Source organism: Misgurnus anguillicaudatus, chromosome 11 (genome assembly GCF_027580225.2).
Source record: "Misgurnus anguillicaudatus chromosome 11, ASM2758022v2, whole genome shotgun sequence".
NCBI lineage: Eukaryota > Metazoa > Chordata > Actinopteri > Cypriniformes > Cobitidae > Misgurnus > Misgurnus anguillicaudatus.
The window spans coordinates 3,131,046-3,146,255 of NC_073347.2; the positions used below are offsets into that span (position 1 = coordinate 3,131,046).

The 15,210-nt window shown below is 36.4% G+C and overlaps 1 protein-coding gene across 1 annotated transcript; it reads left to right on the plus strand.

Moving 5' to 3' along the window:
• Positions 1–402: 402 nt before the first annotated feature.
• degs1 (delta(4)-desaturase, sphingolipid 1) lies at positions 403–14,485 on the plus strand. The gene is made up of 3 exons (XM_055170494.2): positions 403–620; positions 9,179–9,921; positions 13,475–14,485. The coding sequence occupies exons 1-3, from the start codon at positions 539–541 to the stop codon at positions 13,619–13,621; spliced, it is 972 nt and encodes a 323-aa protein (XP_055026469.1). The 5' UTR covers positions 403–538; the 3' UTR covers positions 13,622–14,485.
• The last annotated feature ends 725 nt before the right edge of the window (positions 14,486–15,210 follow it).

Genomic DNA, 15,210 nt, shown 5'->3' on the forward strand with positions numbered 1-15,210 from the left:
CACCCGCCAAATGATTTTGTAAAATTATGTGTTTGTTGTGAATACAAGTCTTTAAAAATGTCTGAAGAGTAACGATATTATTATAATATAATAAAACATTGTTATTGTGATAGTATTATAATATAACACATCATTGTAAAAAAAAACGATGATAGACTACTGCATTTAAAAAGTTGCGTTGCATGGATTTTAAAAAAAGCTTTTAAAAGAACCTTGCTAAAACAATAAACCATCACAGACATTCTGTTGGTTTTCATTTTTCGCAGTGGTTTTTAATGCTGAAAGCTAATCTAATCGTATTTAAACGGAAGGCAATAGAATTGACCACAAAAAAACAGCTGTTTGATGGCGCTGCGTTCGTGCGCAGTGACGTCGCCACGCCGGCCCCGCCCATGTTTGCGTCTCGTCAGTTCTCTTAAATCGAAAGATCAATTTCGGAAACTGAGATCGCTGACAGAGGATGTGGGAGAGTCGTGCGAAATAACCGCTGTTGTTCCCACACTCACATCCCGACGAATTCAGGTAAAGATAAAATAAAATGGGCAATCGAGTAGCGCGCGAAGACTTCGAGTGGGTTTATACAGACCAGCCTCACGCGGACCGGAGGAAAGAAATTTTGGGTGAGTCTTTTACCGCGCCACGGAAAATGTTTCTCTTTCACTCTGATTAATAATTATCATAATATAACCATATATATAACCCGCGCATATCCGCGTTATAGGTTATCCGCGTTATCGATTTATGCAAGTTACTTTTGTTTGGGATTCTGTTATGTAAAATTGTTCCTACCGAGAGTTAAAGTTTAGTGGTTATTTATTTTCTCTAATGCATCTTTAATGTGTAACGTTGTTGTCCACCATCGAATAACACATTATAATTTTATAATTAAAAGGTTTCGTCTACATGGATTTAGAGTAGGAGTAAAGCATGACCGTTATATGTGAGCCACTCCCAGACATTTCCTTAACTGACCTGTACTGTACCATACTACACGACAAAACACTTCACATGACCCTAAATACTTACTGGTGCATGCGTTTTGTGTCTTAGTATGTCGAAAATTAAAACACATGAAGATATATCAGCTAACGTAATTAATGTTAGCCGGCTAACTGTCCCGTTTTAGCATTTACTAGCTGCTAACTATTTTCCTGACTTTGCTTTACGCTAGCGGAAATACGTTCAATTCCGTCGTTAAATAGTTTGATTTTAATGATTGTTTATTGAAAATCTGTATTTTACAGCCAGTAGTTGTGTATAACTAGATGGTAAAATGGTGACTGTGGTGGTAACGTGAGAGTCTGCGTCACATGAGAAGGGTTATGTAGGTTATCTCGCGATCTGTCTGTCTTCACAATAGATCTCTTCATCCCTTCTGAATGATCGACTTTAAAGTGCAGAAATCTGAATCTGTGTGCAGGAGAAATAGTGTGGACCTACCAGAGTTTAAATGTCATCCTGTAAAACAGATAAAATACGGCGGTGTCGATTTACACAACTTCATTGTGTAAGTTACATAAGGGCCCTGCTTTGCATATAGCAACTATAGAAGATGCAAATCCAGAGCACAGAGACAATGCTGCAGCAATAGAATAAAAGCTGAATGTTTTTCTGATGTGAATAAATAAAGGATATAAAGTGGATGTGAGCTAGTTCTCTTTAAATATTATTGTCATGAACAAATAATGAAAACGCTGATGAATCTATATGCAAAGTTTATTTGTGTAAGACTTTACACCAGGGGTGTCAAACTCAATTTCATCTTAGGCCACATCAGCATTGTGGTTGCTCTCAAAGGGCCCATTGTATTTGTAACTCTATTACTTCTGCAATCCTTTTCTACTGGTTTTAGTCATAACTCAATAAAGGGGACTGACATATCATAAAAAATCTGACTTTTTCCATGTTTAAGTGCTATAATTGGGTCCCCAGTGCTTCTATCAACCTAGAAAATGTGAAAAAGAACAACCTAGTTACTTAGTTTTGGTAAACCATTCTCTGCAAACATTTGAAAAAAATAGGTCATTGAAATTTGGCTCCCCTTGTTATGTCAGCATCGAATAATACCGCCCCTTAATCTGCACTATCCAACCACGGCACTGCCATTTAGTGCAAAGATCAGCTCATTTGCATTTAAAGGGACAGTAAGTGGTATTTTCCCCCATCTAGTGGTGAAATTGTATTTTGCATTCCAACGAATAGTGCTCTCTAGCACGAATGGGTGTTGCAACTTCGGTAGCCGTTATCTACTCACTGATCTCCTTGTCCATTTCAGCTGGTTCACGTGTTCTGAACGAGAAAACGTTGTGAGAACGTGTTGCAGTAGGCTAGTGCTTTTTGACCATCTCTCCTATAATAGGTTTTCAATATGGCGGAACGACGTGGAAGCCTTCGTGGACTTACCCATTCAATGTAAATGAAGAGAAGAAATTCTAAGCTTTTAAAGAAAAGTCAGATCATTGGCAGAGGTCATTTGACACCAATGAGGACATATTTATGAATAAAAGACATTGATTTTGACTAATAAAATACTTAAAGAACTACACATTGTACCTTTATAAGGACACACCCAAAAACAGCACATTTTTGCTCACACATACAAAGTGGCAATTTTAACATGCTGTAATAAATTATTTATATGGTATTTTGAGCTAGAACTTTACATATATGTTCTGGGGACACCAAATATTTATTTGACATCTTAAAAAGCCTTGTGAAATCTCCCTTTAATACCTAGCATTGAAAGTATAAGTCCAGGACAAACAATGTCAAAGTGTATTTAAGTGTACAACTATTGTATGGATTATTTAAAGTGGTAACATGTTGTATGACCTCTAGACATCATTTCTTAGCATCTTTGTAAAGCTGTAATTTTTCTACCTAGCTTTCATTGCTTTGTGGGATAAACTCTTTAATTGATAGACCCAGGGTTTGAAATGAACTTTTTTAGTATTTAGCACTAGTGCTCCCAAATGTAAAAGTTAGGAGCATCCATTGAAAATTATATGAGCACAACACTTTATCACCCTGGCCTGAAGATTAAAAGCATGAACAATCAATCATGACTTGTGCTTGGCCTGTTCTTAAACTCTTGTCACTCTAAGGGCTCAAAATGAACTTTTTTATTTGGTAGCACTGGTGCTCCCAACTTTGAAGAGTTAGGAGCACCAGCAAAAATGTAGGCGCACCCATCCAAAAATTATGAAGCACCACGACTACAATGTATAAGTTAATAGATTTATTTTAATAAAAATTAAACACCACAGCTGGGCTTTACACATCCTATGGCCAGGATTTGGTCTTTTTTGCTGCATAGATTTCTAAAATAATACCCAAATGCAATAGTATAGCAGCAATAATAATTTAACAATTGCAGGTAACATAATTATGATTACAATAGAAAATCTAGCAAACACGTAAAACACTGATTACAAAAGTGACCTTAATATAGAAGGCTTAATATATAATATAATAATATATACAGGGCTTAAGGTTTTCATCAAAAGTTTTCAAAAGTTTTCATCCTACCTTAATTTGTTCTCTTTTTATCACCTATCAAATATGGGTACACTGTAAAAAAAACCTGTAGAAATTGCAGCTGGGTTGCCGGTAACTTACCGTACATTTAAATGTATGTTTTTTACTGGCAACATTTTGTTAAATGAACATTAAACATTTAAGTCTTTGTCTTTACAGAGTAAAACTAAAAAAAAACAGCATCAAGCAAAACATTCTGGGAAACAAAATCTGAAGCAAAAAACAGAAAAAGTTTGATGATGATTTCTGGTTCCCAGAATGCTTTGCATGAGGCTGTTGTTGTATAGTTTTATTCTGCAAAGATAAAATATTTAAAAGTTAATATTTAAAATGTATTTAACTTTGAACAAACTCTTGCCAGTGGATAGCATACATTTGGATCTGCGGTGGATTACCGGCAACCCAGCTGCAATAACATTGTAATTTCTACGGAATTTTGTTTACAGTGTAGGTTTCTTCAAAAGTACCAAATTTTTAGCAAAAAACTGAGATAATTTGATTTTTGTGAATGACTTCTTACCAATTCAAGAGCACAACGAAGACTCATCAATGAGGTTAAGAAACAACCCCGAATGACAGCCAAAGATTTGAAGGCATCATTTTAACTTACTAACATCTCTGTTCATGAGTCAGTAAAACACTGAACAAGCAATATAATAAAGCCACCGATTACTAAAAACCATATTGCTGCACACCTAAAGTTTGCAAAAGAGCACATTGTGATACTTGTCCGCCCCTCCTCCACTGTGATTGGACGGCCGTGTGGGAACTGACATTGACGAGCGGAGCTTTTCACCCAAAGTTGAATCTCTTTCAACTCTCGACGCTCAGTGGCGAGCGCGGAAAAAACGCAGAGTGCCGGCTTATTTAAAAAAAGAGTTTCCATTGAAATCAATTGAAAACATGCGCTGGCTGCGGGCGTAAAAGCTTTGGTGTGCACGCCCCCTTATTGTCCTCCTGTAGAGTTCAGCTCCAACCCGAATCAAACACGCCTGAATCAGCTAATCGAGATCTTTATGATCACTTGAAAGTTGTGTTGGAGCTAAACTTTGCAGGACAGTCGGTCCCCAGGAGCAGGTTTGAAGATCTCTGTTCTAGTATACAGTACTGTTTAAACGGCACATCCTTAATCTAGGATATTAGTGTTCAGCAAAATCTCTATTCATGCTTGTTCATGTTTGTCTGCTTTGAAGATGTTACAGTGCCCATACCTGTACAGACATGTATCCAATCGCTGTCATATAAACCCAGCATGTGAAAGAATTCATCAGGTTCAGATTGGGTCCTTTTGAAACTGGCTGCAAACATTTGCATGCTGCACATTGTTTGTTTGCATTTGTTTTTAATAAACAGCAGGAGCAATGTTTGGAGTAATGTTTCCTATTGTACTGCTGTTGCTCAGTCCAACATGCTGGTTTTGCTGACATTGTCTAAGGTCACAAAGAAATATTTAGGATTTTGTGTTAATAAGTAAGCTAAGATTTGTGAATTGCCTAAAAGCCTTTGGGTAATGATTGCTAAATTGGGGGTATAGTTTTATCAATCCAAGTCCTTGCCTCAAAATTAAAAAGACACTTTAGTAATCTGTGGACACAAACTGTTCAAATGAAAGAAAAGTTGACAAATCCAGATAAATAAAGATAAAGTAAAATAAGTAAATATGTGAGCAGAGTTTATAAACTGAAGAAAAAACTGATAACCAAACGGATGCAGTTGAATTAGAAATTAATTGTATGTGATGGACAGGGTTGTAAAATGTTTGTCATAATCAATTATTACCACTAATTTCATATTTTAATGACAAAGACATTTCATAGCTTTTGTTTCTGCTTACATTTTCATTTTTAATCATGAACGTTCCTGACAAGCATATAAGCTTGAATATGTGTTCGTATATTTGTACAGAGGAACACAGACCGTTATGTCACTTCACATGTTCAACAACACATGAAGCAAGTAAAAAAATGTTTGTTTTTCAGCAGTGTCCGAGTAAAACACGCTACCTTTGCCCCTGAACAGGCAAATATTAAGAACACAATATGACGACAATACGATTTAAAAGTGAACAAACATGTAAGAAACTTAACTGAACTAAACTGAAATTACTTTCTGTATCCTGGTGTTTCCTAGCTCGCTGGGTCATGAATTAGCATATGGTGGTGTATACGTGGTCTAGCACTGGTAAGGCCACTGGCTCACTCACTATACATTGGGGCACTTGATGACTTATTTTCTGGTGGCGTGACTATTAAAACGTTGAGAGAAGTCACCACTGATATTTATAGGCATGTGTAGATGTTACTCTTTAACACTTTATTAAAGATCAAGTTCCACAGCTTGGGACTATAATTAAATAAAAACATACTCAACGTTTAACCAGGTGCTTACAGCAGGAGAATATTAACGTACTGCATAGATAAGTCGAATTAACACCATCATGACATTGAAGAAAAAAAAGAAGTGTATGTAAAAGCTGAATGCTCATATATTTGTGTTTTGGGCCATACCAGTTCATATATATCTTTAAGCCTGTTTAGTATGGAGTTTGTGGACTTTGAAATAACTATGCATGCATAAACCATTATTTACTCAAAAATACAAACGTGTACATACATGTTGCTCACATATTATGGTAGGCCTGTTTGTGCTGAATACAGTGTAATGAGACTTTTGCCTTTATTATGTTTCTAAGCAACCGAACAAAAGACAAATGTCAAAGCTTCTTCAGGGCTCCAAAACCCCCTCAGACCCCTGAGGGTTAAGACGTGGAGGAGTTCTGGTAAAAATAGCATTCATATAGCTGTGTTTTTAACTATTTTGTAAATGTTTAATGAGGGTCCTAGTAAACCAGCCAGAACAGTACTGCAATAAGCATGGATGCGTAACAGACAGGTAAATGAGTTTCTCACTTTCAGTAGGTGAAAAATGCATATGAGCATCCAGGATTTAACGTTAAGGATTTTTTCTACTGGGCCGGTGATTTTTCCTTCCACTGTCAACATTTTCAAACACAAAAAGTCATAAATAAAATAAAATGTCGCCATGGTCAGCCAATATCAATCAAGATTTTTCAAGATGCTATGTAAGCTTTTTGATGACTGTCACTAGGTACGTTTACATGATGCAAACAAATAATCCATTTGTAATTGTATTGATGGCTCAATCATATTGAAAAGCCTTTATGTAAACACCTTAATCAATACAATTGAGAACGATCGGATGCAAATTTGGATTTTATTGAAGGGGGTGGTGATCTGTGATCCGATCCGCAGGAGAAAAGTATGCATGTAAACGTGTGAATCGTAGTATTTTCTCAGTCGGATGCAAAAATACATTGTGCACATGCCAGATGCGGAGGACCTTTGTGCTCAAGTTCACGTCTTATATTAAACTCTTATATAACATGATTCTCGTCACAGAAACACGCAATAGTAAGGCAGTGCCATTACGCATTTTTAAGGTAACGTTACAGGGGTCACGCAATGTACATTCTGCCGCGTTTATGTTTACTTTTAAAGCATAGGCTACTTAAAGCAATAAAATAGCGTTGTGACTTTTGAAAAGTGTGTTTTCATCACCTATATCTGAAAACTTCTTAAGAACAACTTTCTCCAACTCTGCTTTGACTTTAATCCAGAGATAAAGCGTGAACTCGTTGAGAGATGCTGTCTGCAGCGAGGGGTTTCCAAGTCTTCTGCTTTTTTCGAGTTTAGATTTGAGCTTAAACTGTTTCCACCAGTTGTTTTTTCTTTGGGTTAACGATGAAAGTATTTCGTTCATTAGTTATGGGTATTTGGGCTGTGAATAGTCATTGTGATGTTTTTGGGCTAGTTTTGAATGTCCATTGGGGATGGTTCTGACACGCGAATCTGGCAACCCTGGCTAGGCGCTTGCACAGACGTTTGGATTCTATATAATGTACATGTAAACTAACATTTTAATCAGATTGCAATGTTTAGAGTGCATATGTAAACTGTATCATCGTAACCTTTAATTGTATTAAATTCAATTGGATTGATAAAAAATTGTGCATGTAAACATAGCCAGTGAGGTCGACCGGTATTGGATTTTTCCTAACTAAGTTGGCTAGTACCAGTATATAACATAAATTCATTCATTCATTCTTGTTTCTCCTGCTGTATGTGTTTTGCGCAGCGTGCATAACTTTGCTTTTTCGACCATCATCATGACTTTGCTTTTTCGACCATCATCAAGTTTTATCTATTTAATTCTTATGGAAAATTATTTAAATTGACCGTCATCTGTGTGCTTAACATCATTTTTAAAAATAACTTTTTTTAAATAATATTTGTTTTCCTACTATGGAGGTCAATGGTTACAATCAGTTGTGTGCTGCTTACCATAATTTATCTTCTGTTTCATGTGGAACAGCCCAGTGGCCATATTTGGAAATATTTAATGATAAAGAAAAGGCTTACTGAAGCCCCATTTTCTGAGATATTAAGCTCAAATAAAACAAAAACAACCTTGTTAGGCCTGTGGCTTTAACCATTTATTTTCTGGGCTCGTGCCATAGCACCCACCGAAATGGCCAAGCACATATGCTCACTTGCTTCACATTTAGCGTTTAAAACCACGTGGAAAAAGTGACCATAGCCGTTTCTCAATATGCGTTCTTGTCTGTACTTGCGTTCTTGTGGACTTGTGAAACGTCATCAGTCGCGGCCCAAGTACTGTTCCAATTCAAAGTTCGCATCAAGCCCAAGTTCACATAAAATCCCCGGATGTGTTCTTGATCCACCCATTTTATCGAGGATGCATCAGAGGAGACTTGTGTGGACTTATGACAGCGAAGTTTCCCAGAATGCATTTCGCGTCAGGAGTTTGTTCTTCCGAGTCTGAACTTGCAAGTTCGAACTACGAAGGACACAAGTCCGAGTTTGGCGTACTTGGTATTTGAGAAACGGCTCTTGTCACTTTCCTCCTACTTTTCAAATCGCTTGGGTGCTCCAGAGCGTCTGTTGTTGCTAAGTTACCCAAGCATTGCTTGACGTTGTGATGAGGACCCAATGGCGGAAAAAGAAATTGGCCCCTATGAACATGCATGTTTGTTAAGAAACGTCTATTTGATCCTCGTTTACATTTACAAAATGTATGTATGCATTGTATATAAGCCTATATGCATCAATGCTGTGCATATACACGCATGCACATGTACGCACCCACACACAAACATATTTTGCATTACCATCGTGGTTGAAATATTACTGCCACCGTCATAGCCCTAGCAGCAGCAGCCCAGCTTTGTTTAATACTGCCTCAGGGTAATACAGCAAGTTTACCTATATTTAATTATCTATAGTTCTGTTACTTACCTTCGAAGCACCGGTAGAGCGGTTTGTCAGATGTAGTGTGGAGAGGGCAGAATGTACTGTGGCAATAAATGCTGGCAAAACCTCTACAAAAGTTGGCTCTCTACAACCGCGCCACAGAGCAAACTCGATGTTCACATCAAGTGTTTAATATTAAGGTTCCTTATCAAATTGTGCTGTGAATTTTTAAGTTTTTCAATTAAAAAATGTCTTAATCATCCCTGACACTGCATCTTTGCAATTGGTGCTTGACATCACGAAAAGTAATGTATGATATAACATCTGTGTTTTTTTCTATGTTTCGACAGCTAAATATCCAGAGATCAAGTCCCTGATGGGACCAGACCCCAGATTAAAATGGATAGTCTGTTCGATGGTTGCCATCCAGTTTTTGGCCTTTTACTTGGTGAAAGACCTGCCTTGGAAATGGGTGTTGTTTTGGACATATGTATTTGGGAGTTGCGTAAACCATTCAATGACACTAGCCATTCACGAGATCTCACACAACACCGCTTTCGGTAACAACCGTGCAAAATGGAACCGCTTGTTTGCCATTTTCGCCAATCTTCCGGTTGGATTGCCTTATTCTGCATCCTTTAAGCGCTACCACCTGGACCACCATCGCTACTTGGGCGGAGATGGTGTGGATGTTGACATACCCACCGATTTTGAGGGATGGTTCTTTTGCACTCGTTTCCGCAAGCTTATCTGGATAATTTTTCAGCCGCTGTTCTACGCCATTCGTCCGCTGTGTATCAACCCCAAACCAATCAGCCAACTGGAGCTTCTAAACGTGGCAGTTCAGTTCACATTTAATGCTCTCCTCTATTGGATCTGGGGAGTCAAGCCCGTGGTCTACATGATGATGGGGTCAATGTTAGGGATGGGTCTCCATCCCATCTCTGGACACTTTATTGCCGAGCATTATATGTTCCTCAAAGGCCATGAGACCTATTCTTACTATGGATCACTCAACTTGCTCACGTTCAATGTTGGGTACCACAATGAGCACCATGACTTCCCCAGCATTCCAGGATGCCGACTACCAATGGTAAGATGTCCAGGTTTTATTAACATTTAGTTTAATGTATGCACCGATAGAATTTTTAAAGGTTTTTTCCAGGGATCAAAATTGAAACTGGGTCAATGACATGACTTTAATTATTTTGTGTCCATATGGTTCAATTAAAGGGTAATATTTCAAAATAAATGTGCAGATTACTTGCATACATTATCGTTTTTCGAAGTCTGAAATTTTGGGCTTTATTTCATTTTGAAACAATATTTGGGGGCTAATTGCAAAAATGTCAATGTGGTGTAACCGGTCTGTGTCAATTGGTGTAACTAATATTTTTTTAAATAAAAATATAAATATATTCATAAATAAATGTGGATTAAAATATAATCATCTAGTTTAGTGTAATATGATACGTTTTTACATAACTTATTTAAAGGGATAGTTCGATATTAAACCCAAAAATGATATTAAACCCATGATTTACTCACCCCCAAGCTGTCTGAGATGCATATGTCCATCTTTTTCAGACAAACACATCATGTGTTAGATCTTTCAGTTAATTAAATGTGAAGTTACGGGGTCCACGACCTTCAAGTCCAAAAAAAAATGCATCCATCCTTCACAAAATAAATCCAAACGGCTCCAGGATGATAAATAAAGGTCTTCTGAGGGTAATCCGTGCGGTGTTGTTGTAGAAATATCCATATTTAAAACTTTATAAACAAAAATAACTACCTTCCGGTAGCGCCGCCATCTTAGGTTCCTCTATATTCAGGCGAGAGTATTAGCGTAGTGTACGCACTTTTCTTAGTGATGTATGACAAATTCGGAGGGCGGGGGCACAGAGCAGCAGCAGAGTAACCTTCGTACGCTGCGAGTTATTTTCGTTTTGAATGTGGATATTTTTACAGGGAAACTGTGTGGATTGCCCTCGGGGGGCCTTTGTTTGTCATCGTGGAGCCGTTTGGATTTATTTTGTGAAGGATGGATGCACATTTTTTGGACTTGAAGGTCGTGGACCCCATAACTTCACATTTAATTAACTGAAAGATCTAAAACTTTTTCTAAAATAACTGAAAATGTCATTGTCTGAAAAATGATGGACATATGCATCTCGGACGGCTTCGGGGTGAGTAAATCATGGGTTTAATATCATTTTTGGCCGAACTATCCCTTTAACAGAGCTGTTTTCAGCATATGTCCAGACAAATATTACAAAAACGCATTAAAATTTACATTTAGATGTAAAACTAATAAAATGATATTATGATAAATGATTTTTTTTATTACGCTAACATGCCATCAAGGTAAATAAAATATTTAATATTTCTCATTCTTTGGTGCAATTGGCGGTTACACCATTTGACATTTTTTAGGTCCATTCAGTCTTAAATTTCATAAAAATGGTACAAATGTAATTTTTTATAGCATAACAGTTAAATAAATACAATGTATGCATTGAACTAAACCTGATGCATGCTTTTAAAAGAAGTTTTTTGAATTTCTCATCTTGCCAAACCTATTTTTGTCACTGACCCAACTATTTTGGTTTTAAATTATGGTTCTGAAATGTAATCGGTGTGACCTCAGAATATATTTGGGAGCATTTGTGTGAAGGCCAAGCAGATAGTTGTTGTGAGATGTATTTTTTAATCTATGAAACAATCACTGCACAGTAGTGCCTGCTGTGAGCTGATACAGTGATCTCTATATCAGATACAAAATCCTCTTAAGTCCATCTGACATGTTTTTTTGGTAAATAAGCATATTTTTATCCGACTCTTGATGGACAACAAAGCAGTATTTCTGAATAGCCTGAGACCAGGATTAAGTGTATTTTATGCTAAAGTATTTAATAAACGTATAGTACATGCCGAGAGCATTCGGCTAGTTTCATTATGTCATTTTTAATGGAGGTAGCATTTAGAGGCTTTTGCATCTGAGCTCCTCATATATAGATATCTTTACTGAGTCTTTAACTAATGCAGACTTGACATAATCACTTTCAGTAAGAAAATACTAATGGTTAGTCACTACATTTACTGCGATCCATTGTCACGTGACAGGGAGCTAACTTGCACGCAAAATGTAAAAATACTGAAGAGAGAAACATAATAATGTTAAAATCAGTTTAATGGGCCAAGTCCTCAAAACCAAACCAAAAACCGAGGGATGTATTTAACCGTTGACTAACTGTATTGCTGCATCCCTAATTGCATCACCTTGTTGGGAAACTAGTTGCTGAGGAGGAGTTTAGTCTTACATTAGAAGGAGAAGAAGTGTAGTCTTACATTCAGTTGAGTAAAGTAGCCCCCCAAAAGCTTGCAAACTATTTGACAACTTTTTTGAAGTTTTTCCTGTCATAAACCCACAAAGCTAAAGTTAATGAATCCTCTCTGAGACGCAGTGAGATCTTTTTTCCTATGTCACCCTGTTTTTGTCATTAAGCCTCACCATTGGTTGAATTTGCTGTACACATTCAGACGCACTTACCCCTGGAGGTGTCCCCCGCGTTGACGCAGCGCTAGTTCCCTTCAAAGGGAACTGTAACAATGTATCTTAAAAGGTAACTCATTGTAACCTTGTTCTCACTTGAAATGTGTCCCCACATTTAGTCGTTGAATTTGAGGGTATTTGACCTGGTAAGTCCTTGAAAGGTCCTTGAATTTGAAGTAAACTAAGGTGTGGGAACCCTGTTTGTAGATTTCCTTCCATATCAGAATTTTATTTTCTGAGTGGATGCCACAAAAAATTTTTTTGCACCCTCAGATTCCAGATTTTCAAATTGTTGTATCTCAAATTGTTTGTCATACCCTAAAAACCATACTTCAATAGAAATCTTATTTGTTTAGCTTTCAGATTATGTATAAATCTTTATTTTAAAAAATTACCCTTACCAGTTTTGTGGTCCAGGGTGAAATATCGCAGCCTTTTGCGATTCGATATCAATGAATCACTCAGCCCTACCTCTGACTAAAATATCCAGTAAAACATATGAAAAAAAACTGACAAGTGTGTATTGTTTAATGTTCAGCAATGTGTCTCTGGTAAAAGTGATTGAGAAAAAAAGCACAGGTCATGTGTAACAAAACAAGCCATAGGTGGTACCATATTGACATTACTCCAGAAATGTCTCCTTTTTAAATTGATCAGATGTATGTGGTACAATGTGTATAGAGAAAAACATTTTGAACAAAAAGTTTACCAAACATACCAATCAAGAGACACACTTACAACCGTTTAATTCATGTTTTAAAATGTGGTGAAACAAATAATACAACTACAAATGGTTATATTGTTATCAAAATTTAAAGAATAGACATTTAAACCGGTTCATACAGTGTGTGTCTATAGTGTATATAAATGTTAATTTCTCATTTTGCTTTATTTTTTCTGCTTCTGCATGTTTACTCATCTTTATTTATCATCTACACTTTAATCTTAGCATTGTGTACTACGAATATCGTAGGATCTTCTGATATATGGCTTGCGATGTTCCTCCTTTGTGAGATGTTACTTAAAAATGAATAAATGTAATTGCCACAAACTTATCTTTTTAAATCGTGTATCCCGTTCTTTCCATCAGGTAAAGAAAATAGCAGCAGAATACTACGAAGATCTTCCATGTTACACGTCGTGGGTGAAGGTTCTGTATGACTTCATTATGGATGATGAACTGAGCCCATATTCCCGTGTGAAGAGAAGACTCAAAGGAGATATAAAGCAGGAGTAACACATCACTGATGACACAACTGGAAAACATTTCTGTTCATTCACACCAAACAGCTGATCGTGTGTTAGTATAAAAGAAAATATACGTAGGATTTAGTTTCAATTTCAATGACAGAAAGGCAATGTGGCAATGTAACTTTTTTTGTTTTTAACAAATGTGCTGATACATTTTAAGTATAAACCAAAGTTTTTAAGATATTTTATTCTATTTCTTTGAAGTTCAAATTAGAGCTCTGTTTTCTCATCATTGCTTTAATTAATTTTCATGTTTTAAAATGTGTGCACCAAATTGCCCCATTGCATTTAAATGCCTTTGTTTTTGAACTCTAACCAATTCTGATATATGTGTGTACCTTCACAATGACAGCTATAAAAGACTGATAAATCTTATTCCAAGAAGTGTCATATATGTTATGGCTCATTATTACTAACAGTAATCTCTCTGAACATGACTGCTGTATATCAGGAGTATAAAGTGCTATAAAACAGGTCAATGTCCTGCAACAGATCTGCTTGTAATCCTGAAGACATTGCTTAGTTTATTAAGTTTTTCTTTATTTGATAATGTTTTAAAATGTGTTAAAAATCCTGTTGTAGAACTGCTGTATCACATTGCACCTGTTACATGGACTTGTAAATACAGGACGTTTAAAATCTTACTTCATATTAAAAGACACAGCAAAGTCCAGCTGTTTGGCCTACATTTTCACAAGTTTGTTTATGGCTCCATCATAGTACATTATTTCATTAAACACCTAAATAAACCAAATATTTTGGATAACAAAGTCGTGAAGTACTAAGTTTTTATACATTTTGAATAACATGAAAATAAACATGCCTTAATAAATTAAAGATTGTCTGATGATTACTCTTGTTGTGTTTAAGTTTGTGATGTATATTTTCTGATCGTATTACCCTGAATAATGGAATAGCAGCTCTTGTCAATTGTCCAAACACACCTCTTATTTTTGTTCTTCTACGTTTTATAAAAGACCTATAAAGTAACATTTTGGATATACATATAATCCTAAGAATGATGTGTAATCTTTCATCAATTGTCATTTTGCACACACTGGACATGTTATTATCCAGATGCATTATGGGATTCTTTCTAAACAGTAGTAAAAGAATTGTGTATGCTGCACATTTTGCTGCCTTTTCTAGTCAATCAGTTTAGATTTTAAGAACACAAGAAATGTAAGCTTAAAAATGTGAAACCAAAAAATGGTCCTGTTAAAAAAAGGGTAAAATTCTCAATATAACAAACACCACATCAGCAAGTTTGTCAAAATCTTACATTAGAACTGAGTAGTAGTAAATAAAAGTTCTGAATATTATAATAATTTGGGGAACGAGAATGTCAAATAGACATTACAATAGAGCATAATAAAATCTTCTGAGGCATCCATATGTTCAATTATATGGCTCCTGAAAGCAGACGATGAGCTGAGAGACCTCTTTGGGATGCTGAGAGGGGCAAGTGTTTTCAATTTTGATGTATTGGTGTTCAGTGGTGGCGGTGACTTTTTTTTAAGGGAGCACGATGCAAAGCTTGTCACAACATGTATTTAGCCCGTCATGGGTGTGGCT

What these genes read in the sequence shown, in the direction of transcription:
- degs1 (XM_055170494.2), top strand. Translation starts at nt 539, where the DNA reads ATGGGCAATCGAGTAGCGCGCGAAGACTTCGAGTGGGTTTATACAGAC. An exon ending in CCGGAGGAAAGAAATTTTGG is followed by an intron (nt 621 to 9,178) that starts GTGAGTCTTTTA and finishes ATGTTTCGACAG; the next exon opens with CTAAATATCCAGAGATCAAG. An exon ending in CAGGATGCCGACTACCAATG is followed by an intron (nt 9,922 to 13,474) that starts GTAAGATGTCCA and finishes TCTTTCCATCAG; the next exon opens with GTAAAGAAAATAGCAGCAGA.